This window comes from Protopterus annectens, chromosome 3.part1 (assembly GCF_019279795.1).
Source record: "Protopterus annectens isolate FY-2018-M chromosome 3.part1, PAN1.0, whole genome shotgun sequence".
NCBI lineage: Eukaryota > Metazoa > Chordata > Ceratodontiformes > Protopteridae > Protopterus > Protopterus annectens.
Window position 1 is genome coordinate 207,086,853 of NC_056732.1, and position 26,211 is coordinate 207,113,063.

Below are 26,211 nucleotides of genomic sequence, written 5' to 3' on the forward strand. Positions count from 1 at the left end.
TGCAGATGGAGCCGGGCAGCTCAGATCCAAGAACTCTGAAACTTTGAAGGAACTCAGAAGAGGATGTAAAGGAGGGGTAGCAAATGTTTGGAACTTCTGACCAGCAGAGGGGACCACTGACATACTCTGTGCCCAGAGAATATTTCTCACCACTCTCTCGACATCATCATCGGTCAAACTCCTAAAAGGACAAGCGGATATAATGGATGGTGATTTTGGCCTCTCCAGAAAGGGAAAAGTAACTCTGAATGGATCCAGGTCCAATAATGGCAAATACTGTGTCATGGGTAAACCAGGTATGCTTATACTCAAAATCCACTAATTTTCGTGTCGGATCGGAGGAATCCTTTGTTTTATCAGAAGTAGATAGATTCATCTGGTGTTGAACCTTGGTCTTCGGGTCCAAAGTAGTAGTCAGATGCGCAAGTCTAGGTCTCTTAATTGTCAGATCAGAAGGAAAAATAGGAACCGAGATAGACCTCCCCTTCTCTTTTTCGGAAGTCTTTGAGGAAGAGGAGGAAGGGCTTGACAATTCTGACTTGCCCTTTTTTTGTCTAAAGAAGGAGCTCCAGACAGTGCCTCACTGAAAGACGAAGGCAGTAAACATGTAAGAATTAATTTGTTTTTGTGTTCAACCAGAGCTCTATGGTTGAACACATGGCAAACTGAACAATCTTCTTGGAGAATGAAAGATCCCTGACAAACACAAAGTGTATGCGATTCCTAATATGGCATTTTACAGCCACATTTCCCACACTTTTTGAAACCAGCCTTTTCTTTCTCAGCCATTCTACCACTATAGAAACCAACTAGCAAGAGAGAACATTTTAAACAATAAAAGCTTTTTTTTTTAAATTTTGTTTTTTTGAGAGAGCCAAAGGAGAATTCCAACAATGGTAAGAAAAGATTACACGAAGTGTACAAGGGAGAATACTAACAATAGTATTCAGAGATACATTCGTATGTAAGAGGAAGGGGTAAAAGTGACAGAAAATTGAAAATAAAGCAGTCACTACATAAGGGATAGGGGCTAAAGAGAAACAGAAAACGTTTTAGCACTATTAAGTAAGATATAAAGGAAATTTTTTATTAATTTCACTTATCTGCTCAAGAGCAACTGGTCACCACGTCTAAAGCGAATAGCATCAAATGAGATCTGGGGTACTTAGGAAGGGTGCATTATGAGTAAGGGAGAAGCTTGAGAGGTTTTTTTGTTACCACGAGGTACTGTAACAACAGACTCAGATCTGAGGGTTTGGATATGAACCCACAGGGTGAGGATAGAATGAAAACTGACATCAGATCTTTTATTTCATAGATAGCCTAGCATCCTTAACCAAGGATTCCCCAGCATGTAACCCCAACTCTGCCCAACAACAACATATCACCAACATCCACTTTCCCACATCCTATATAAAACTATATAAACTCAAACCATGTTCTACTTCAGCTGATAACCTTCCTAGCATGTACCTTAAAATAGCAAACAAAAGCATTACCTATCCTGTCTCAGTGCTTATAAGTAGGTCACTCCAGGAATCTCACGCTCCCTTTCAGTGGGAAAAAATCACACATAATCCCTCTACACAGATGAGGAAATCCAACAGATATAACTACCTTTACATCTACAGCAATCTTACCCCCTTTCCAAAATATTTGAAAAATGTATTCAAAAGCAGTTGCTAAATTACTTCCTACAGAAAGAAAGCCAATCCCCCAAACAACACGACTTCCATCTCTCCCATAGTAGTAACACTGCATTCCTAACCTTTCTAGATACAGTCAATAACACTAGAGATAATGGCAAACTAGTCGCCTCCTTATTTTTAGACTCAGCTAAAGGCTTCAAAATAGTTTGTCACAGCAGACTTGTACTTCAAATAACCCCACTAGGTCCATCTCACCCTACCCTTCTATGGTTCAGAAGATACTTGTCCAATAGATAGTCAATAAAATCGCACTCGTCTCTCTCCCTATACCTCCCAGTCACTACCAGTGCAACAAAAGGTTTTCTCCTTGGTCCCCTCCTCTTTAACATTATCATCACCACATAACAGCCCTCCATAATATAATACACAGATGATTCCACACTCATACACATACAAGACAACCTGGCACATCTCCAAAAACTTACTCCGGAAGCTTTAACGCTCACTGAAACATGGCTTGCTTTGCAACTCAACTCATGCTAAAAACACTACTACTTTTTCCCCCCAAATCCCTCTCTCATGAAAAGAACAAAATTTAACATCCTGTCATAACACAACCAATGAAGTTAATTCTCATAGCAAACTGTAAGGAATGATTACTGGATTTTAATCTTAAATTTGATTTGCATATAAAAAAATGCATTTAAAAACTCATCAAAAACTAGGGAGGCTTTACAGAGCCAAAAATGTCTCATTCAGGTCTGAATGGAGAGATGATGACATCAGTAAGCAAAGGAGAGTAGTATTCCTGGAAATGAATTCATACTCAAGTCTTTGCAAGTACCTTCATGAGGTGGACCCTGTGCTTACAAAATATCAAGACAACACTGATGTATAGACTGCATTTTACAGAGAATATATCATGGATAGAAGAAGGTTAACAGCATTTAAAGACAGCTGGGTGCACTAGTCCAAAGATAAAAAAAAGTGTCCAATCATGGTAGGAACACTGGTACCAGGACTGGAAAAACTGACAGTGCAGAACAGTCAAGACATGAAAACATCCCTAAAAACAGGTTAGTGGTCCAGGCTCAGTGGGGGAGGATGACCCCCCCCCCTTGTAGAAGGAAATAGTACACAAAAAATACAAAAACTGACAGGCCAAGAAAGAGTCATAAAGATGACAGAGTGGACTACTGAGGATAACAAAAAAATTATGTTTTGTTAACTATTGTGCAAGAAGCCCACAATTTCCAGATAGAAAATATTCAAAAAAAATGTTGAGAGAAATTAGAGGAAAGAAAAATACTTGCACGAGAAAAACTGCCAAAAGCTTCAAATGCAAATGTGTGCTCATTAATACAACAGATTCATGAAAAACATTATATACACCAAGAAATCTTGGGCTGTTTGGAAAAAGACGCGACTGAGGAAGTGCAAAAATATAAAGAACAAAACCCAGAGATTTTTGGAAAGTCTAAAAAAAGTGGACATGCGAGAGAGACAGAAAGATCTGATATGGTGCAATATTTATGCAAAGGAGAAATCTAAACTAATCAATACAAAAAAGCAGCTCGAAAGACATTTGAAGAATAATACAGGCAAAGGCACCCAGATATGAAAAATTTCACAATACAAAAAAAAATATCACAAAGGGGGAACGTAGAACAGAAGACTAGTAAAGTAGAAACTAAACAAATAAAAGATGAAGTTACGGAATACCTGCAAAGTGAAGAATTTAGTGTAGAAGGTCTAACACAGGTTATGTCACAGCACGGTGGAACAATGAGTCCCCAAAGAAAGGAGAAATAGGTGGAGCAGGAGACATCTGAAGAAGAAATATGGACATGAGAACAAAAAAGAGATTTAGTATGCAATATTTATGCAAAGGAGAAAACAAAACTAATCAATACAAAAAAGCAGCACCAAAGGTATGTGAAGGGAAATACAGGCAGAGGCATCTGGATATGGAAAATTGTACAATACAAAAAAATAAGAAAACAAAAGGTGGGGGAGTAGAAAAGAGGATTATTAATGGAGAAGTTAAAAAAAATAGAAACTGAAGTTATGGATTACCTGCAAACTGAAAGATTTAGAGTAGAAAATCCAACTCTGATGACATCACAGCATGGCAGAGCAACGAGTCCACAAATTAAGAAACAGCTGTAATGGGAAGCATCTGATCAGCTGCCACATGAAGATACTCTGGAGCCTTCACTGGGAAGCCAGTGCAGACATTCAGTTGAAATTCACAGCAAAGGAAGGATCAGGAAAACTGTGGTAATTATGACGCAGTCAATATTGTGGATGGACAGGTGAGTGGGTTCCCATATCAAGGTGCAATGGATGAAGCAGGGTGCAGCTGAAGAGAATGTGTTGCAGGAAGATGTTATGGAACTTTCTGTAGAATGCCTGCAGGAAATGGAAAATAAAGAATGCACCCTCTGTTTAGAAGAAAAAGATTTTAAGGAAGAGTTGCTTGATTTAATAGACATGGATCGACATATTAAGATCGATGAAATATATAGGTTACAGAAAGTCAATAAGACAAAATGTTAGAAGGCTGACAAAACAAATGAACACAGTAATCAAGACTATTAACAGAAACTCATGTGATACAACAAAAGATGCAGCTAAATTAATAACAGTCTTACCACAAAAACACAGGGCAATAAGAAAACAGAAGGGAAGAAATTGAATGCTACCACTGAAGTATCATATAGAAAAAAACTATAAAGCAATTAAGACAAGAAGTGTCAATGTTAGAAGTGTATAGAAGAGGGAAAAAGATCAATAAAAATATTTAGAAAGACAGATGTGATAAAGGCAACATACAGTATATTACACCAGACTAGGCTCTACTGTATACTATTGCAAACAAACAAAATATATCAGCACAGGCAGAAAAACTTAGAAGATATGCAGATAAAGGAAAAATACAAAATAAGCAATTCACTGATGACACAAAAAATGTATAGACAACAGAGAAACTAAGCAAAAGGAATAGAAACACCACCAAAAAAAAGACGAAATAGAAGCATTTTGGGGAAATATCCATGAAGAACCTGTGGAACATAAAGATGCTGAATGGATAGAAATAAAAGAAACAGTAAGAAGTTCAAATGTGCAAGACATGAAATGAGATGAAGTAACAGCCTGAGAAAATGAAACAAAATTAAGAAAAGCTCCAAGGTGAAAAATCCCAGGACCAGATGCAGTACCTAACTTCTGGCTAAAAGTATTAACATCTTTACACAAACATTTAACCCTGAGAAAGAAAGAATAGTTGTATAAAATCTTACCATAACCATAAATGTATTTCTCTTCCATGTTGCAGTATTCACTGGTGTGGGATTTTCCACCTCAGGCAATCTGACGTTGGCTCCTATACAAAAGCTTTTGCCTGGCTGCTGTAGGTGCGTGGGATGTCACACGTAGGGCCATAAACCAGGTACCTTAAATGTGACGTCTGCATGCACAGAACTTAGAACTTGAAGCCCAGAGGAGTGGCCTGTCAGGAGAACAAGATGCCAACAAAAGAACAAATGCCACTGTAAGGCTGAACAGATAAGCCTTCGGAAGTGAAAGCAGTGGCCAGAGGCCATACCCTGCAGTAAGAGAAGAATAGAGGGTATGGAGGTGGGAAGAAATACTGCAACATGGAAGAGAAGGACATCTATGGTTATGGTGAGATTTTAGACAACTACTCTATGTCCTTCTATTCCAATGTTGCAGTATTCATTGGTGTGGGTGAGTACCACAGTTTAGGAAGAGTAATGAGAGGAGGCAGAGGTAGAGGATTCCAGGAATCTTTGCAGGATTGCTCTAGCAAAGCCTGTCCTGGCGACTTGATCTAATTTGTAATGTTTGGTGAAGGTGTGAACCATAGACCAGGTAGCTGCTTCCAGGATGGAAGCTGTGTCCAGGCCTTTGAGAAAGGCCTTGGAGGTAGCCATGCCCCTGGTTGAGTGAGCTCTTACACCATGAGGTAAGACTTTGCCATTGTGTGAATAACAAAAAAGAACAGATTTCCTGATCCAAGAGGAAATGGTTTGTTTGGACACTGCCTTGCACAGAGGCCTTGGGTGAAAGGAGATAAAGTGTTGGTCAGACTTTCTGAAAGACTTAGTCTTGTCTAAGTAGAATCTTAACTATCTGTGTATGTCCAGGGAATGAAGGATTCTCTCTACAATGTTGGTTGGAGTTAGGAAGAAGGTAGGTAAGTGGATGAACTGGTTTAAGGATAGTTCATTTACCACTTTGGGCATAAAGGAAGGATTTGTGCGTAAGGTAAGTGTAATTATGGAAGGTGGTGTAAGGAGGGCAGGCCATGAGGGCCTGTAGTTCTGACACTCTTCTAGCGAAAGAAATGGCCACTAAAAGAATGGTTTTCCAAATGCACATTTGTAAGGTGGCAGAACTAGCTGGCTCAAAAGGAGGTAAGGTGAGGTGAGTTTTCTAACACAAAGTTAAGGTCCCAGGGAGGAGGGATGGGTTTTCACGGTGGTCTAATATGTAGGACCCCTCTCAGGAAAAGTTTAACGTCCAGCCTGAAAAGCAGGGGTGGCTGTAAGGGTAAGCAGGCTGAAAGGTGGACTTTCACAGAGGCGTAAGCTAGTCCAGCCTTAATGAGATCGCAAACATAGCAAGGACTAGGGAGGGGATGGTCTGCATTGGGTCCCTGTCCTTAAGAAGGCATAGTTTAGAGAATCTTTACCATTTAGATAGGTATGTCCTTCTAGTAAGTTAGTTTCCTGGCCTACCTCAGGACTGAAAGCACGTCCTCGGAGTACAGCTGTCTGTAAGGGATTACAAGTTGATCACCCAAAGTGTAAGGTTGAGCATTTGCAGCTGAGAGTGAATAAGAGATCCCTTTTGCTGAGATAGTAGGACCATCTTGGGGGGTAATTTGTGGTGACTGCCCTTGGCTAAAGAGTGAAGAAGGGGGAACCACTGCTGTATTGGCCGGTAGGGAGTCACCAGCAGGATTTTCGGTTGGTCCTTCTTGATTTTCAGAAGGAGCTTTTGTATTAGTGGGAAGGGGAAGAACGCATAAAGGAAAATCCCCTTCCAAGGAAAGCTGAAGGCTGACGGAGTGTGATCCCTGCTGTAGAATTTGCTCAGTTGTCTGTTCTGGGTAGGGGAGGCAAACAGATCCACTTGAGGTGTGCCCCATCGATGAACTATGTCTAGAAAGGTTTCCCCGTTTACCATCCATTCGCGAAGGTGAGAGGATGTTCTGCTGAGCAAGTCTGCTTGTTTGTAAGAGGTCTGCAGGAAAAGATTGTGTTGGGTGGCTAGCTACCAAATCTGTACGGTTATCTAGCATAAGAGATGGGCATTTGTCCCTCCTTGTTTGTTCAGGTACCACATGACTATGGTGTTGTCTGTGAGAATGTGAAGAAGGCCTGGTTGAAGAATGGGGAGAAAGGCCTGAAGGGCCAGCAAGACCGCAGTCATCTCCCTGACTATGTGTTGTTACTGAAGGGCAGGGTTCCAAGGTTCTTGAACCCTGAAGTCCTTTAGAGTTGCCCCCCCCCCCCTAGGTCTGATGCATCTGTGTGAATGAATTACATAGGGGGAGGAAGTTGTAGGGGAATGCCTTGGTTGAGGAGGATTTGCTGGATCTACCACCTCAATTCTGACTTTAGGCAGGGCAGAAGGGGGATTAGTTTGTCTACAGAGTGTTGGTGCTGAGACCATACATTCTTTAAGTACCATTAAAATTTTCTCATGTGCATCCTGGCTAAAGGGAGCATGGGGATCATGGCCCCCATGAGTCCCAGTACTTGTAGGAACTGCCTTGTGGAAAGGTGGGATACCCCAAGAAGTTCTTGGAAGTGACTTGAGAGAGACTGCACTTTGTCCTGTGGGAGTAAGAATCTCATCAAATTTGATCGGATACTGCGTCCCAGAAAAACTCTGTCCTGCTGGAGGTGCAGAGAGGATTTTGGAAGGTTTAGGGTAAACCTCAAGTTGTGCAGGAAGATCATGGTGAATTTTACGTGATTTTGGAGCATGGTTTCTGATTCCGCTAGGAGGAGAATGTGTTCCAGATAACGGTATATTTGGATATCTTTGGTTTGGCAAAATGCAATGGCAGGAGCCAGGCATTTTGTGAACACTCTTGGAGCAGTAGAGTGAAAGGGCAAGGCTGTAAATTGAAAATGTGAGGAAATGCCAGTAAATCTCAGGAATTCTCTATGTGAGAGCATAATAGGAATGTGGAGGTAAGCTAAGTCCAAAGTGACCATAAAGGCTTGGGATGGTTTCAGGGGCAGAAGGGTTTGCAGAGAGAGCGTCCTGAAGGATGGAACTTTTATGTACCGATTTAGGTAGGATAGGTCTAGTATGGGTCTCCAAGGACCATTCTTTTTCGGGACTAGGAATAGACGAGAATAGAATCCTTTTCCTTCCTGGCCCACAGGGATTGGTTCTATAGTTCCTAGGTAGAGGAGCTCCTGCAGATTGGTTCTATAGTTCCTAGGTAGAGGAGCTCCTGCAGAATGAGAGGGAACAAACTGAGCTGTTTCTTGGTGGGAAGGGAATATTTTTGGCCTTAGTTTTTCCCTCCAAGATAGAAAGTATCCTTTTTGAATGATGGAAAGGACCCATTGGTCTGAGGTGATAGTTTTCCAAAACGGGAGGCAGTGGTGCAGGCGAGCAGACAAGAGGAGGTGGGCATGGCAGTCATGTAGAAGAGGGACCCCCTCTGTTGGGAAAGGGCTGTTTGGAGAGGAAAAAATAATTTATTTACTCACCATAACATTCCATCTGAGTAGCTCTACTTCATTTGTCTTCAACCTGTGGGTACCGGATCTGTATTGGATCCGAGCCGGCAATTTCACTAGCATCTGCTCCAAGCTCCTCCTCTTACCCATAATACACTTCAACTACATTCCAACCCCCAGATCAAGTTTGCTACCACTTATACTGAGAACCCAAACTGAAAAAACACCTTACGCATCGAAACCTTCAGCCAAACAGGCTGTCCCATATGGTAAGGCCAGGGGGAAGGAGGAAGGGACGGTTGAAGACTAATGAAGTAGAAATACTCCGATGGAATGTTATGGTGAGTGCATAACTTCTTTATCTGAAGTAGTTTACTTCATTTGATCTTCAACCGTAGGACAGAGTTCCCAGCTACTAAACTCCTAGGTGGTCCCAGTGGAAGGATATTCTGGAGCACCGCGGAACCAAAGGATGCTCTCCTTCCAGAAATCAAATCCAATCTGTAGTGAGAAATAATGGTATGAGATGAGGACTAAGTAGCTGCAAAACAAATATCATCCAATGAGACTCTCGACCAAAAGGCCGCAGAAGTAGCCATTGACCTAGTCGAATGAGCTTTCACCTGATCCAGAGACAACAAACCTTTATCCTTATAGACCTGAAGGATGCACAAGGAAATCCACCCAGTGATAGTGACCTTAGAGATAGGTTTACCAAAAAAGGGTTTAAAGAATGACACAAACAATTGATCAGATTCACGAAAGGTTCTAGTCCTGTGTAAATAAAATCGTAACCGTCTATGGACATCCAACAAGTGGAGTCTGTATTCCATTTTGTTAGCAAAATTTGGAAAGAAAACAGGTAAGTTAATGGTCTGATTGATGTTAACTTGTGATGCCAGCTTGGGAAGAAAGGACGGATTGGTATGAACGGAAACCCTGTCCTTATGGAACATCATGTATGGAACTTTAATAGAAAACGCTTGCAGTTCTGAAACCCATTTAGCAGAGGTGATAGCCGCTAAAAATGCTGTTCTCCAAGACAAAAACTTAAGATCCATGGTTGCTGCAGGTTCAAATGGCAGAGCTACAAAAGCTTGAAGAACCATAGTAACATCCCATGGGGGAAGAGGATCCTTGACCGGAGGGGGGGTAATAGAAAACTACCTTTAATAAAGGCTTTACACAGTCTGGAAGAGGCTCGAGAAGCAGAATCCTCGCCCACGTGAAAATGAGAGATGGCAGCTAGTTTAACTTTGATAGTAGAAGAGCTTGCGCCTTATTGAAAAATATTTGCTAAAAAATCGAGAATAGCAGAAATAGGAGCCGTGAAAGAGTCTAAACTTCTCTGAGAGGCCCAAAAGGAAAAAGGTTTCCATTTGCTACTGTAAACCTTCCTGGTGGAAGACTTGTGAGCTGCCACCAGAACAGACCTGACTGAAGAGGATAATCTAGGAGTCCTAGCAATTAGGGGAACTGGAGCAACCAAGCCGTGAACTTCAAACTGTCCAGCTCAGATGAGGAACCTCTGAGGGGTGTGAAATAAGATCCTGAATGAAATCCAAGATCCAAGGTGGAGCCAGAAGATGAGTCCAAAGGAAGGGAAACCATACCTGGCAAGGCCAAAACGGGGGAATGAGGATCCCTTTGCTCCCCAGTTGACAAGCTTTCTGTAGAAACCTCAGAATAAGAGGTACTGGAGAGTAAGCATACAGAAGACTGGAAGGCCAAGCATGGACTACAGCATCTCTGGGGGACTCCCTCGGCTGGGGGCTCAGCGCGAAGAACTTGCGGCACTTTGCATTGGAAGGAGATGCGAAGAGATCGCAGCAAGGCTGACCCCCACACCAGAAAGATCTGCTCCGCTACTGAAGGATTCAGAGACCACTCATAAGGCATCAATAAATACCGACTTAACCTGTCCGCTAGGATGCTGGACCTTCCCAGAATGTGCATTGTTATCAGAAAGCGACCAGTGGAGATCACCATTTCCCAAACTCTCATGGCCTTGTGACAAAGGGAGTAAGAGCTGGTCCCTCCCTGTTTGTTGACATACCAGACCACCAACATGTTATTTGACTGAATTGCAATGGTTTCCAGAAGAAGAAAGGTATGAAGGGCCTGCAATGCCAAAAGGACCACCCTCATCTCCAGAATGTTTAATATGCAAATTGGCTTCGATATGGGACCGCACGCCTTGGAATGTCCTGCCCAAACAATCCCCCACCCACCCAAGTTGGAAGGCATTTGTGGTCACTGTGGCTTGGATAAGAGCTGGAACAAAAGGTCGTCCCTCCAGGAATTCCGGAGAGTACATCCACCAAAGAAGAGATGACCTGCAGGCTCGACTGAGGTGCATTGGATAAGATAATGGAAGATCCAACAGGGACCACTGCACCGCTAGAATCCACTGTAGTACTTGCATGTGTAACCGGGCACATGGAAGAACATTATGGTCACTGCCATAGAACCTAAGGCCCTCAAAACCGATTCTGCCAAGGGAAGGCGAGAACAGTAGAGGGAAACATGCATCCTCAGGTTTTGAACTCTCTCCGTGCTCAGGAAGATTTTGAACTGTAGTGTGTCTATCCATGCCCTAATGTAGTCTATCACCTGGACAGGATTCAGAGGAGATTTGGGTGCGTTGATTGCAATCCCCAAGTGAAGAGCAAGTTTTAGGAAATAATCCCTGGTTTGACAAAGTAGATGCTTGGTGGGAGCAGTGAGGAGTCAATTGTCCAGGTATGGGTAGACCTGAATCCCCTGAAGCCTCAGGTGAGCCACTACTACTTCCATCACTTTGGTGAACACCCTGGGGGTTGTGGTGAGACCAAAGGGCAGGGCTCAAAATTGGTAAGGATTGCCTCCTAGTCGGAAGTGGAGGAACCTATCTTTATGTGATAGTAGGCATCCTGGAGGTCTAACGAGCACATCCAGTCGCTCTCTTGCAGGTATGGCATGATGGACTGTAAGGTCACCATCCAGAACTTTTCTTTGGCAACTGACAGGTTCAGGGTAGATAGGACCAGAATGGTCCTTAAGTCCCCCGTTTTCTTTGGCACCAAAAGAAAACTGGAGTAGATGCCTGATCCAGACTGATCTGGGGGGGACGGGTTCAATGGTTCATTTCTCTAGCAGCTTGGAAATTTCCAGTGCTGCTGCCTCCCTTTGCATGGGTGGTACATCTGGGAGGTGTTTGGAGGTTTGGGAGGAACCACAAATGGGATTGATTATCCTCTGGATATAATCTGAAGCACCCAGCGGTCTGATGTTATGGACTCCCAAGCCGCCAGGTGCAATGACAATCAACCCCCAACTGCCTCCAGAGTACAGCAGTCGGGCAACCCCTCAGGGTTGCTGCACAAGCCTGTCCGAGAATGGTTCTTGAGACCCAAAATTCCTTGGACCCACTTTGCCTCTGGGCCTGCGTCTATCCTGTCTGTCCCCCTCTGCTTCTAGGGGAAGAAAAGCCCTGAGTGTCCTGGAAATACTGAGACTTCCAGAACCGCATCTTCTTTTGCCCTCGCTGATTCCAGGAAAAGGATCCTTCGAGGGTTCAAGGAGTGGATTCTGATGGCAGACAGCATCTTCCCTGTCTTTCTCACTCTGGACCAAGGTGTCTTTGACAGCCTTACCAAAAAGGGTAGAGCCGTCATAAGGGGCGTTGGCAAAAAACATCTTGAAAGGTTCTGAGAACTGACAATCTGAGACAGGCGTTGCGCCTCATGGACACGCCAGTCCCAGCTGCTCTAGCCGCTCTTTCAGTAGCATGTGAAAGGAGTCACATGGATGTTTTGGAAACTGTTTTAAAGTGGCCATCCTCATGGAGAACGTGTCTCTGTCCTCCTGCGACATGGACTTAGGGGGAGACTCAGCAAGTCGCACTGTAGACTAGTAACGTGGGCCAGGTAGTTCAATGCCCTGATGGAAAAGGTCACTGATGCATAAACTCACTTCCCTAAGCAGTCCATCATCCTAGAGTCTCGGTCAGGGGGATGAACAGAGGAACTCTCCTGGGCTAGTTCCTTTTTGGTGGCTGCTGCTACCACCATACCATCTACAGGGGACCCTTTGTTCCACACTGGTCTGTCAGAGGGAGGGCTCAAAATTTTGTCTGGTCGTTTCGGGATTGGTTCCACAGTGTCCTGCTCCTTCCAGGCCCGTGAGGGGACCAGGTCCACCAGGGGATCTGTGGGAGGGGACACCCAGGAAGTAGATGGGCCTGTGCCGAAAGCCTCCAGGCACACGGATTCGTCAGAGGAAGGTTTGGGGGCGGAGCAACCTCCCCGCTGGCGTAGGATTTCCATGATGTCTCCAAAGGAGACATCCTCAGGAGGTGATCTGGGGTAACTTTACCCATCATCCAAATTCGTGTCCTTGTTGAGGGACTCAGGGGAGTCCAAGTGCCTCTTCTTACATGTATGCTTGTGAGGAACGTCTCCGGTGGGGCTCTCCAGGAGGAACTCGCAAGCTACTTGTTCCTCAGGGGGAACAACCTGGGGGTCCTCGAGCAGTGGCTGTCCCTCTGGTGAAATGATGGGATTCGTAGAAAAAGCAGAGGGAGTCGGGGCAGAGTCCGAGTAAATAGTCAAGGGTCTCGATCCAGTGGAGAGAACCCTTTCTACCACATCGAACTCCGATGGATAAGGAAACTGCTCTCCCTGGATCGGACACGAGAATCGGAGCCAGGCCTGAAGTAGACAGAGCTCCGGGGGGGGGGGGGGGGGACTTGGTCCAACAATGCTGGAGCCGATGGAAAAAGTTCCACTCCCTCGGATCTGACATCCAGGCACCAGCTCCAAGAGCCACTCAGATCCAAACTGGTTGGATCCGACACGCTCCAGACAGCTGCTGGCATAGAGGAGACAGGTACAGTTGGCGCCGACCCCCAGACTAAGGCCATCCTCGGATCCAAGTACTCCGAACCCGGTAGTCGGATCGAAGGAGAAATTGGCATGAAGAAAGGAAGCGAGCTCCCCCCTCCAAAGGGAGAGGGGGCTGGCAAGACTCCCATCTGGATTTGTGTACGAATTAACCTTGTCATCATTTTATCCATGTCGACTTAGGAAAGGCTTCGGGTGGACCGCGACAAGGCCACGGACTCTGACCTGGTAAGTCGAGGAAGAGAGGCCCTAGAAGGTCGTGGCTCCTCCAGCTCCAAGGAAAATCTGGGAGATGGGAGCCGAGGGGAGTCACAGAGCCTAGACTGACTCTTGGCAGGAGCTCCTGAAGTAGAAAGGTCCAGGCACCTGTGCTCTCTATCTCTCTCTCCTTCTCTCTGCCTTTTCTGCACTCCGCTTCCGCAGGCATAGAAACGGGAGCATAAGCCCCAGCCTGGGAGGTAGGAGAAGGAAAGAGAAGACAGGAAGGAGACCGAAGCAGTAGAAGAGGGTGCCGCCTCTGTAGTAGGTAGAAAGCCTTTCAAGGCCAACTTAGCCCATCTACCCTTGATAGTGCACGGGTTAAAACCCGCGCAAATGGTACAAATCAGTGCTTAAATGGGCTACACCCAAACACATAACACAAAGAGTGTGGCCATCAGTGGGTGAAAATTTGTGGCCACACACAGTGCACATCTTAAAGACCGGCAGGGGGGTCAGCCATGTCTCTTACAAAAAACTGAAAGTCTAGCACACAAAAAAGAGAAGAAAAAAAAAAAAGAAAAACTATTTTCTGCTCAGACCCACTCAGCACACTCTCAAAGGCACACAGAATGCTGAGGGGGGAGGGGAAGCAACAACACACTAACTAACCAACACTAAAACTACACAAAAATCCTAAAAACACAATGCAGCAGTGAGAGGAGGAAGAGATGGAACCTACACTAATGATCAACAAACTTTCAAAAACCTGCTAAATTATCAAATACCCAACTCCCAGACTCGGAGATCAGGATTCACTTTGCTTCTGGCAAGCCACGGCAAGCGAGATCTGGGGTTGGAAGCTAGTGGAGATGTATTGTGGGTAAGGGGAAGAGCTTGGAGCAGATGCTAGTGAAATTGTAGGCTCAGATCCAATACGGATCCAGTACCCACAGGTTGAAGATCAAATGAAGTAAACTACTTCAGACTGGTTGTTGGTCTGGAGTAAGGCCGTCTCCTGGATCCTCTTCTCGGTCTGAAGGAGGAGGGATGAGAAGTGGAAGGCATTCTCCTGACAAAGGAAGATTTTGCAAGATAATTCCTGTAGTACTTGGGGAAAGGGGTCACCAGCAAATTTTTGATGTCTTGCAGCTCTTTCCTTTTCTCTTGCAAGTTTCTGAAGAGCTCAGCTGAATATTTGCCAAAAAGTAGGTTGGGATCCAGTGAAGGATCCATAATCTTGGATTTGAAATCCTCTGGAAGAGGTTGTAAGCGTAGCCAGGAATATCTGCGTAGGGCGGATGCAGAAGCTGCAGACCTGGCCAAGGCTTCTGCTGCATCATAACTACACCTGATGGAGTGTCTCTCCACTTGGGTGGCTAGGGACAGTTTTGATGCAATGTCAGACTTAGCAGGGCAGTCAGGTATAGAGGCTAGCATGGTAGAGGCCTGGGACACTAGGTCCCGAGCATATTTTACCATGTGTGTGTTTTGTAATTAATGGCTCTGAAACCCAGGGTGGAGGAAGTATACACTTTTTTTCCCACTATATCCATGGTTTTACTGTCTATCTGTAGGTAGGAGAGAGGCAGAAGATACCTGTCTAGATGGTCTGTCAGGAGCCACAGCAATGACAGATGGATCTGCCAGTAGCGGTTTAACCAGGAATTTTTGGTCGTTAAGCACATTATAAAACCTGTCTGGTCTTTTGGGGGCTGGGAGCTGTGAGTCTGGGTTCTTACAGAGTTGAATGCATCCAGGAAGGCTAGGAGCACAGAAGGTATAGTTGAAGGAGAAGGAAACTCAAGTTGCAGAAGTTCAAAATATCTCTTCTGGGTGTCAGACATCAGGGTAGTGTTCTGCTTGAAGTACTCCATTTCAGTAATAGTTTTCTCAAAAGTTAAATCTTCAGGTGGGGAGTCTCCTTCAATGGAGTCTTCATCTGGGGAATAGTAGTCAACAGGGGAAGCAATTTGAGACAACATATGGATTCGTCCAAGGAGGAATCATATCAATATTGCTGTTCTTCTTCCTCTTGAGTAGTTGGATGTTGGGGAGAAAAGGCAGAGGCTGGGCAAGAGCTGAGCACAGGATGGTGGAAGGAGCAGGGCCTAAGACCCATGAAGGCCTGCATAAGAGAGTCTGTAAAAGATTGCCAATCTGGCTGTGCTTCAGATGGAGGAGTGATATGTTTAGTCTTCTGTCTTTTCTTGGAAGTGGTAAGCTTCGGGGACAGCCTAGGGATTGAAGCCCAGCCTGCAGTAGGAGAGGACTCTGCTGGTCATCCAACAAGAGGTTCCCCCTTGATGTCGGCTGGGGCCGACGGGTGAATAGTCTCCGCGGACGTGCTTTCCGTGGCTGCAGAAACAGCTTCCTCAATGGGAACCGTCGAAGATGACGGAGAAATCGGGCATTCCTCAGCCCCTATATCAGAAGCCCGCGGGACAACTGACAGTGGAGTGGCAGTAGGAATAGGCCTGGAAAGCTTGGCCTTCCTCCTGGGCGGTTCGGGTTGGTCGATCGATTCTGGGTCAATCATAAGGGCTAGGAGAGCTTCAGATGCTGGTTCACGATATACATTTAATACGGCCAAACCACTGCGAAGCATCTTGGGCAAGAAGGACTGACAAATGAAACACAACGTATGGTCATGTTCCCTACCTAGACAAAATATGCACCTATCATAGGTATCTTTGTGTGGTATCTGACGGTCGCAATTACATTTGCCCTTTTTAGCTGACATCAACCAAGAAACTACAGCAAACCAAGCACAAGCAATGTTAATGTAAAACAAAAAACCCCAATGGGGTACTTATCTTTTCAAAGTAATCGTGAGTAGGAGCTGAATGATCAAAGTGACGTCGTCTGCGGCTGAAAAGTTCTGAGGTCTGTGTGTGCAGACGTCACATTTAAGGTCCCTGGTTTATGGCCCTACGAGTAACTTCCCGCGCACCTACAGCAGCCAGGCAAAAGCATCAGATTGCCTGAGGTGGAAAATCCCACACCAATCAATATTACAACACTGGAATAGAAGGACATCTACTTACATGCACACCCTGAATAGATGCCAACCTGGTTAACAACAGGAAAAGCAATACTCCTCCTCAAGAGTGAGCCTGCAAGCTATCCCAAAAACTATACAGATAACTTGCCTTCTGACGATACACAAATTATATATTGCAATTGATGTGGACACAGTTTATAGTCATTTAGAAGAAAACTCAATCAAGGCAATAGAACAAAATGGGGAAAAAAGTCATATGGAACAAAGGAGCATTCATTGTTAAATAAAGTCATTATGGAGAATTGTAAAAAAGAGAATAATCTAAGTATGGCGTGGCTAGGTTACAAAAAAGCATATGGCAGCATCCCGCGTTCATGAATAAAGGAATGTTTACAGATACATAAGATACATCCTACACTGATCAATTACATTACAGTGACCATGAGATACATCCTACATTGATCAATTACATTACAGTGACCATGAAACAGTGGCAAACCACTTTGTGGCTAAGCCACAATAAAAGACAAATTATTATCCTAGGGATAAAAATTGAAAGAGAAATATTTCAGGGTGACTCGGTCACAACTGCTCTTTTGCCTTTACCCATGAGGCTGTCTACTTAATAGATTACATCATTGTTACAATGTCTCTCAGACAGCAACAAAGTATAAAGACTTTTCTTTTTGTGGATGATTTAAAACTGTACACTTCATCAGGTGAGGAGCTGAAAGCACAACTAGAAGCGATCAAAACTTTCTCAGATGAAATAAGAAAGTCATTTGGTCTTGATAAATGTGCAAAAGCAACATTTAAAGCAGGAAAGCTGCAGCACCAAAAAAATATCAGACTGGGGCAGGAATGTGATATAAAGGAACTTGAGCAAGAGGAAATGCATAAATATTTTGGAACTGATGAAGGACTGACAATAAGACATGAACAAATGTGAACAAACCCAGTAAGGAATAATTTAGAAGACTAAAATTAATGCTGAAAACAACCCTAATCTAGGAACAAAGTCCAAGCTACAAACTGATTTGCTCTTCCTGTGCTTACAGTTTTGGGGTGCTTTACTAACCCCAAAACGTACTAGATCAGTTGGACAGGAAAACAAGAAAAATGCTTCACACTTATCAAATTGTATATAAAAATCAGTGTACACAAAGATTATATATTCCCCACTGTGAAGGAGGTATTGGCCTCCTCAAAACTGATTACATGTACAGATATGCAATTGTATGACTGCATACATATCTGCGGACCTAACCAGTTCCAAACATAGTGAAAATTTTGAAACATGAAGAGAACAAATCTAAGATGACTTCCCCTTCTTAGTTTAGCAGTAGCATATCAGTGTCAAGCAAGAATGGAAACCAAAGCAGAAGTACACAAAAATCAGAAAGCAGCTGAATGTGCAAAAAAAAAAAAAAAGAAAATACAAGAAGGAACAGAAGAGAAGGCAAGAAATGTGGAAATGGCATAAACATAATTGCAAGTACAGAAAGCTCTGGGGACAACCTCATGTCGATTAAGATCTGATGCAAGAATGGTTAAGGAAAGATGAATTTAAACCAAAAGATGAAAGATTAATATTGGCAGCCCAGGATATTGGGCTACGCACCCGTTGGTTTAAAAACTCCATTGATCATGTGGGAGAAACAGACAAATGCAGGTTCTGTAAAACAACTGAAAAGAGTTACACATCTTGTTGCTGGGTGTGATAAACCAATGGCAGAGGGCATGTATACTGAAAGGAATAATAATATAAGACATTGCATTGGGGATTGTACAAACATTACAATACTGAAGTAGCTGAGAACACTGGAAACACAAGCCACAAAGCATTATAGAGAATGATGACGTTTGTATCACATGAGATTACCCATTACCAATAGTTCAAAAAACTGATGTGAGAAAACTAGATGATGTAGTCCACGAAAAGAAGACAAAAGTAGCACTGATCACTGAAACTGCTACACCCAGTGATTACAGTGTGCTACTTACACACAGACACAAAGCTATAAAATACCAAGATTTGCAGGCAGAAACAAATGCAATGTAGAAGGCTATCCAGAAAGTTCCAATAGTAGCAGGAGCAATGGGTCTCACAAAAAAGAACTGACAAACTCTTGTTTAGATATGCTACCAAAACATGCAACTCTGTATGAGTTGCAGTTGTTGTCAGTTCTGGGCACATTGCAGGTGTTATGAAAAGCACTTTTGCTCAAGATCAAAGATTGAAACAATACTAATTTCATGAACTTTAATCATACTTTGGACTTGGGAATGACAACCATTCCTATCATAGTGTTATAACCCCAAAATATTTGGAGAAATAAAACCGGGAGAAGCTGAAAACATACCAACACAACTACACTTGACAGTACTTACCTCCTATCCTCAATTATTGTATGGCACTCCCATCCTTACTAACCTCCAGGCGTCAAAAATATGAAAACTTGAACAATTCTATAATAAGGTGGTTACATTGGCAGCAAATAGCCCTTTCAGATCTCATCAGTGCATAGCATTATAAAGCCTATACTGGTTAGAACTATCCCATCAGCATACACACATCTTCTTATCACCTATGAAATTATCCAGCATTTATTTGCTTGCCCAGCACTAAACACCACTCTACATAACAATGTTTCCAATCTATCATTAAGATACAATGACCAAAAACTCCTCTCTGTCCACAAACCTATGAAATCTGCTGGGCGTGGTCTATACTCGTACCATGTTCCTAAGGCCTGGAACTCCTTACCTGTATTCATCAGGTCAATGCACTCCCTCCAGCCCTTTAAAATCATTTTGAAAGACTTCCTAGTCAAAATGTGGCTCTGTACTTGCTCAGCCCTAGGATAAACTATATCCCCAAATATGAACTAGCTTCTATTCATACAAAATGAAGAAGCAAAGGAATCTATTTCCAACCTCACCACCATGAGTGAATTAAAAAAGAAAAAAACAGGAGAGAGAAAATAGTGGTCTTAAAACTTCGTAGATGAGTGCAGTCACAATAATTTCCAAAAATCATGAAACCCGGGTGGTGTTCCAAAGCAACAAGCCTTTATCTGTTACACAATAAACACACAATATATTGTCTGTGACAAAAAAGGGCTTATAAAGTCCCTAGTGGTTGTTAGCCTAGTATAACCTAGGAACTTATCTAGTTGGGTGCAACCAGTAAAAATGCACACTGAACTGTATGCCCTCTGAAATATCTTGCGGCAACAACCCCTTCAAAAGAAGTTGTTCCTGCAGTCTTGCAGGGAATGAGGACTAAAGGCCTTACATAAATAGTGCATGATCCACCCCGAGAAACACCACCCTTAAATTTACAGGTGTCCTGAAGCAGGTTTTTAAGGATTAACATGATAAGACGCCAGTTAGCAGAAACAACACAAACACAGCCAGAGATACATAGACAGATGTAGAAGCCAGTATATGCCTACTGCCTACATAATGGGAAGGAGAAGAAAGTCAAATCTCTATGACAACAATAGAGAAAAAAGTGCAGAGTAGCAATATGGAGCTCTATATAGAAAAGGCTTCAGAAATTAAGAAATAGGCAATACCAATGTAAATATAAAACAGATAACTTAGCTTAGCAGAGATCCATATCTGATTGTTAGGAACAAATGAGATCTGAGGGAAGTAGCATCACAGGTGCATTATGGGGATGAAAAGTTTAAAGAAGCTTGAAGGAGGACTGATTTTGCCAGCCTGGATCAGACAAGTGTCCCAAAGACCTATCAGTTGGATCAGACTTACAAGATGAACAGGATTATAACCCTCATCACCTGTATCAAAGCCTCCCGAGGATTGCAGATCTAGACAAAGCCCTCCTCTCCCAGCTCACAGTCAGAGGATACTTCTTGCAAGTTTTCTTTCACTGGTACTACAGTGGTGTACCTGATGTATGGAGGATTGAAGGTAAGAGCCACAATCAAGGCTGCTCACCCCAAACTTGTTAGGTACTCATGTGCAAAGCACCTGCAATAAGGAAGAAATTGCAGATGAACCCATGGACACCTGCTTTGGAAATGTCAGAGGGACACATGTCTGGGCTTTGGGTATCAAGATTTAAGAAAAGTGGCATCTAGACAAATTAGTGTGGTGTGGTGTGGTTCGGTCTGCAGGAAAGTTCACGAAAACTCCAGGAAGAGCTTCTTGCTGGACCTGCAAACTAGCAGGCAACAAGCAGAAGGGACAGAGATCTTGTTGTTCCATCAGTAAACACTTGGAAACCTGTGCTCAGCTGTGACATGAGTACCTGGAGTTTTGGAAGGCTGGCTACTGTCCACAGCTGCAGTTCGAACTTCCACCTCCAAACAGGTTATCACAGATGGAATTGCAATTAAAGTAAGGATCTAAGTTGAAGATGGATGAACCTGGGCCTCAAAGGACACTACACTTCCAAGCCTTAGTGGGACAGGTGTGGTTACACCAGCCTCTTGTAAACTGCACATTGTTACAAAATAAACTTTACTTGTGTTTCTTCATTCTATGTACCTTCTTTAGGAAGTTTCTCTTTAAAGAGAATCAAGATCTTCTAAGCAGCACTTTTCCATTTTTACAATTCATACAATTTGCAGACCAGAACTTCTTGACTTCCTCCCAAACAACCAAATGCTACAGGATGCAATCTTAAGGGGATATGTTTCAAACAGGCACATACACTGATGGTGTTTTCCACAAATGTCACATTGCTTGAGGGACAAAGTGAACCATTCAAAGATGTAGTGAGCAGTATTGGCAAATTTAAAAATAAAAAGGGTACTCTTCATGATCATTCTCCTGGAAAAGTTTGCATGACAGCACTTGACACACTCACATAAGATGGAGTTAACCATTCATTTAACAGCATAAAAAGAAATGAAGATGGTATAGGTTACTCACCCCCCCCTTCAACTAAGCTTCCAACTAATGTCAGAGTGGGAGGTTACCCAGCATGTTTTAAAGGAATATCCCTAATGCTTTTGAAATATGACAGAAAGACAAACAATGCAAAGGCTTAACCCTATTCTGCTGGATATACTGCAGAAGTGATCCTTATAATGAACAGTAAAGGCTGCCAGGTTCATTCATCAAACTGTTACTCAAGTTGCACTCTTGTTGAAATGAATGGAAGCTGGAAAGGACTCTTATTTGCAGTCAGAGACAGGAGTACTGGGAGGCACTTTCTAAACTTCTGGAAAGAATACTACTGAGTTGCCTTGCAACTGCTGCAGGATATTAAAAATATGCGTTTATATTACACTGTCGAAAACTCAAACTGTCGACAGCATAATAACAGACATGAAAATGTCGTAACCCCTGAACATCGAACACACACACACACAAAAAAAACCCCCAAACAACACAAATTGCTCTATGCAGGGGGGCAAGCCCCCCTGCACCCCCACACCCCCCTGCTACTTAAATATACCAACTCCGAGATCACACTACATTGCAGTAAATGGAAATCTCCCCTTACGGAGATTACCGTTTACAAGCACGATGACTTCCACTTTCGACATGTCGGTGCTGACAATACCAGCTTCGATATTGTAGGGCTTTGACAGGGTGAAGTAGACCCAAAAATATAACTGCAAACTTCCCAGTTTCTTGAATTATTGATACATGATATCCCGCACCACCCATACATAAATGCAACATCGACTAACACATACCTTGCTCCAAGAAGCTCTGCCAAGCATACAAGTGAATCTCTCTCCACTCCGGTAAACTGACTGACGGACAGTATACAGTCCTTTAGGGGAGTACATCCAGCAGCAACCATCACAGGAGTAAACAAAGGGTTGGACTGAGGATCTAGCAAACACTGCCGGTCTATGCACATTATCTGGGGAGAAATGGATAAAAAATGATCAGGTGTACTAGAGTTCACATAGCTCATATTATCCAAAAATGATTTTCTGTTCTCAAAATGGAAAAAAAAATTGTCCACCAAAGTAAAAAGAAACAAATGACTTGTGACTTGAGTTAATGAAAAACAGACACTTTTGGTTAATTCTGTAATGTTTCATGACAACGATAACTAGTGTCCTGCGCCATTTTCTTTACAAAACACTGGTAGAAAAACTGCAGATAAAAGTACTAAGAAAAAGAACTTACCATAACGTTCCATCTGTGTTATCAATCTTCATTCTTCCTCAACAAATGAGTTCACATCTGATCTGTTGTATCCTACTCAACTGATGCTACAGCTCTTAGCCACCAGATCAACCTCTCGAGCATCGCCCTTACCCACAATGCATCCCGCCAATTACCTCAGATCTTGTTTACTACTACATTAGCGCAGAATGATGGAGAATTACTGTAAGCCATATATATATATATATATATATATATATATATATATATATATATATATATATACACACACACACACACACACATATAAACGTACCTATTCAGAGACTGTGTAAATGCTCGTTCCCCCAGAAGTCATGGACGGTGGGGTAGGTGGGAAGGGAGTTGAGGAAGAATGAAGATCAATAACACATATGGAACATTGTGGTGAGTACAAAACTTCTTTATCTGATGTTGACAATCTTCATTCTATCCTCAAAGAATGGGACAGTGCCCCTAGCTACTTGCATCCAGGGTGGCTCAAGGAAGGATATTCCTAAGCACCATAAAACCAAATGATCCCCTACCACTGGAGATCAGGTTCAATTTGTAATGCATGATAAAGGTAAGAGAAGCAGCCCAAGTCACTGCTGCACAAATGTCATCCACAGACATCCTAAACTGAAAAAACTGTGGAAGTAGCCACAGATCTAGTGGAGTGTGCTTTCATTGGGTGTGTAAGAGAAATGTCTAATTTATTATAAACAAGGGAGATGCAATTTGATAACCACCTTGATAGAGTAACTTTAAAAATCAATTTTCCTAATTTTGGTCCAGAGAATGAATGAATAGTTGGTCTGCTTTTCTGATTTTTTCTGTTATATGTAGACAGAATCGCAATTGTCCATGAACATCCAGTAAATGTAAGATATATTATCCTTTGTTGGTAAACTTTGTAAAAAAAAAACACTGGCAAATTGATAGTACTACTTATGTTGGATTCGGACACCAACCTTTGGAAGAAAGGACAGGTTGATACGCGCAAGGTCACTATCTTTGTGAAAAAACAGATAAGGTGGTTTAGAAGACATTGCTTGGATCTCAGAAATTCTTCTTGCAGAAGTGATGACAACCAAGAAAATAGTCTTCCATGAGAGATATTTAAGATCAAATGTAGCTCCTGTTCAAAGGGAGGTTGTGGGAGATTGCAGCATCACATTTAGGTCCCATGGAGGTGTAGGGTCTTTAAAAGGAGGTTTTACAAGGAGTGTTACTTTAAGAAGGCCTTGCTCAATTTGTGAAAAGCTATGGGTGCACCATTCAATCCTGTATGGCAATTTGAAATTGCTGCTGACTGTACCCTAATGGTTGAGGTACTAGCACTATTTTGAAAAAGGTAAGCAAGAAAATCAATGATGTGATAACTTGAGGCTGGAAAGGGGTCAAGTTTATACTGCTGAGCCCAAACAGCAAACCTTTTCCATTTACTTAAATATGTTTTCCTTGTCAAGAGTTTATGAGATGACAGAATTATACATTGGACAGGTGATGAGAGCATAAACTGTCTGGCTACTAGGGGAACTGGAGGAGCCAAGCAGTCAGCTTGAAGTTTGGTATATCCGTGTGTGACATGCCCATCAGGTGAGACAAGAGGTCCAGAGTCGGATCTAGGTTCCATGGTGATTGAACTAGGTGAGGCCATAGGAAGGGAAAACAAATTTGTCGAGGCCAACAGGGGGCAATGAGGATCACTGTGCTCTTCGACCTGGCAGCTTTCTGCAGAAATTTTGGAATCAATGGAGTTGGTAGGAATGCATAAAAGAGACTGCGAGGGTGCCAATTGTGAAGTAGAACATCCCTCGGTGACCGTCCCTGTGGGGGAATCAGGGCAAAGTAGTTGCTGTACTTCTTATTTAGGGGAGAGGCAAAAACCATTCAGGTAAGGAACACCAAGAATCCCTGCAGTCTAAGGTATGCTGCTACTACTGCCATGCATTTGGTAAACACCCTGGGGGCTGTGGTGAGTCAAAGGGCAGTACTCCAAATTGGTAATGACTGGTTCCCAGCTGGAAGCGTAGGTACTTTCTTGATAACCTGTTCATCCTTATGTGATAGTAGGGTTCCTGAAGATCTATCAAGCACATTCAGTCATCCTTGCCCAGAAAGGGGAGAATGGACTGAACCATGACCATCCGTAACTTGGTTTGTTGAACAGATTTTAGATTGTGAGATCCAAAATCGGTCTCTAGTCCCCTGTCTTTTTTGGCACTAAAAAGAACACGAAGTAAATTCTAGATCCTATCTGGTTTAGTGGGACCTCTTGGATGCCTCTTTCTTCTATCAGCTTTTGTTTCTGAATTGCTGCTTGATCCCTCAGACTGAGTGGAACATCAGGGATTTTTTTGGGGAATTGGAGGTGGAAGGGAAAATGGTATTATATAACCTCTGGATATAATCCTCTGCACCAAAGTATCTTTTAATTCTAGCCAGGCTCTCTGGTGCAGGGACAATCTTCCCCCGACCGTCTCCAGAGGTGGACAAGTTGGACCTCTGTTCAGGAGTGCTGGCATGGTTTATCAAAGAAAGATTCTCATGAACCCTAGTTTTGCGGGCCACCTCTGCCACAAGAGGGCGACAACATCCACTGGAGTTCCCCCCTCTGCCGCTGAGGGTACTTCCTCCACGTGTGTCATGGAATGGACCTTGGGATTTTCTAAACCACATTTTCCGGCCACTCAGTTGACTTCTGAAGAAGGATCTTTGAGGGGCCAAAACACATATGCCTATGGCAGAAAATATTTTACTATCTTTCACATACCTGGACAATGTTCTTTCACTTTAGGACCAAAAAGGGTTGTTCCATCAAAGGGAGCACTGACAAAATTAGACCTAAATAGCTCCGCAAAAAATGCACAAGCATATCCAGGCATGCCTCCTCATGGAAATGCCTGAACCAGCAGCTCTTGAGGTTCCTTCTGCTATGTTGGAAATTAACCTCATGGAACTACTGGATACAGCCTGTTGGTTTGCCAACTGAAGTTGCTGAAGCCTTAACCTCTGCAGAGACTGTTCCTGAGAGAGTATTTGATAACTCTTTGGTTAAATCTCTCTGAAGTCTAACAAAATGTGCCAGATGGTTCAGCAACCGCAAGCAAAAGTCACTGAAGTAAAGACAAGCTTCCCCAGTCTGTCCATCGCCTGCAATTCCCTATTTGGGGGGGGGGGGGGGGGGGGGACAGTGGAACTCTAGACAGCTAGTTCCTTCCTTGTGGGCTGCTGCAATGACCATGGCATTAACTGGAATCCCTTTACCCCAAAAATGTCTGCCGCAGGTGGTACCATTATCCTGTCTGGTCTCTGAGGTATGGGTTCTATGGAGTCAAGCTCTTTACATGCCTGCCTAGAGATAATGTCCATGAACTCATCGGCAGGTGGAGTCACCCAGAAGTAGAGGGTCCTATACAAAAAGCCTGTAGGAGAATGGATTCCTCTGGCGTAGGGTTGGAAGATGTCCAGTCATCTCTCTGTTTCAGGATTTCTACTATGTCTCTGAAGGGGACATCTTCAGTAGGTGACCATGGGGAGCATTTACCTTCGTCAAAATCTGTTTCTTCGGTGATGGACTCCTGTGGGGAGTCTAGGTGCTTCCTCTTGCTCGTTCTTTT

General features: G+C 43.3%; 1 protein-coding gene across 1 annotated transcript in view; it reads right to left on the reverse strand.

Moving 5' to 3' along the window:
• TOPBP1 (DNA topoisomerase II binding protein 1) overlaps positions 1-26,211 on the reverse strand; it is a 1,495,804-nt gene that overhangs the window by 1,111,619 nt on the left and 357,974 nt on the right. Inside the window, exon 7 of the mRNA XM_044066718.1 lies at positions 22,144-22,316. Coding sequence (XP_043922653.1) covers positions 22,144-22,316 — 173 coding nt within the window. The remainder of the gene's footprint in view (positions 1-22,143; positions 22,317-26,211) is intronic.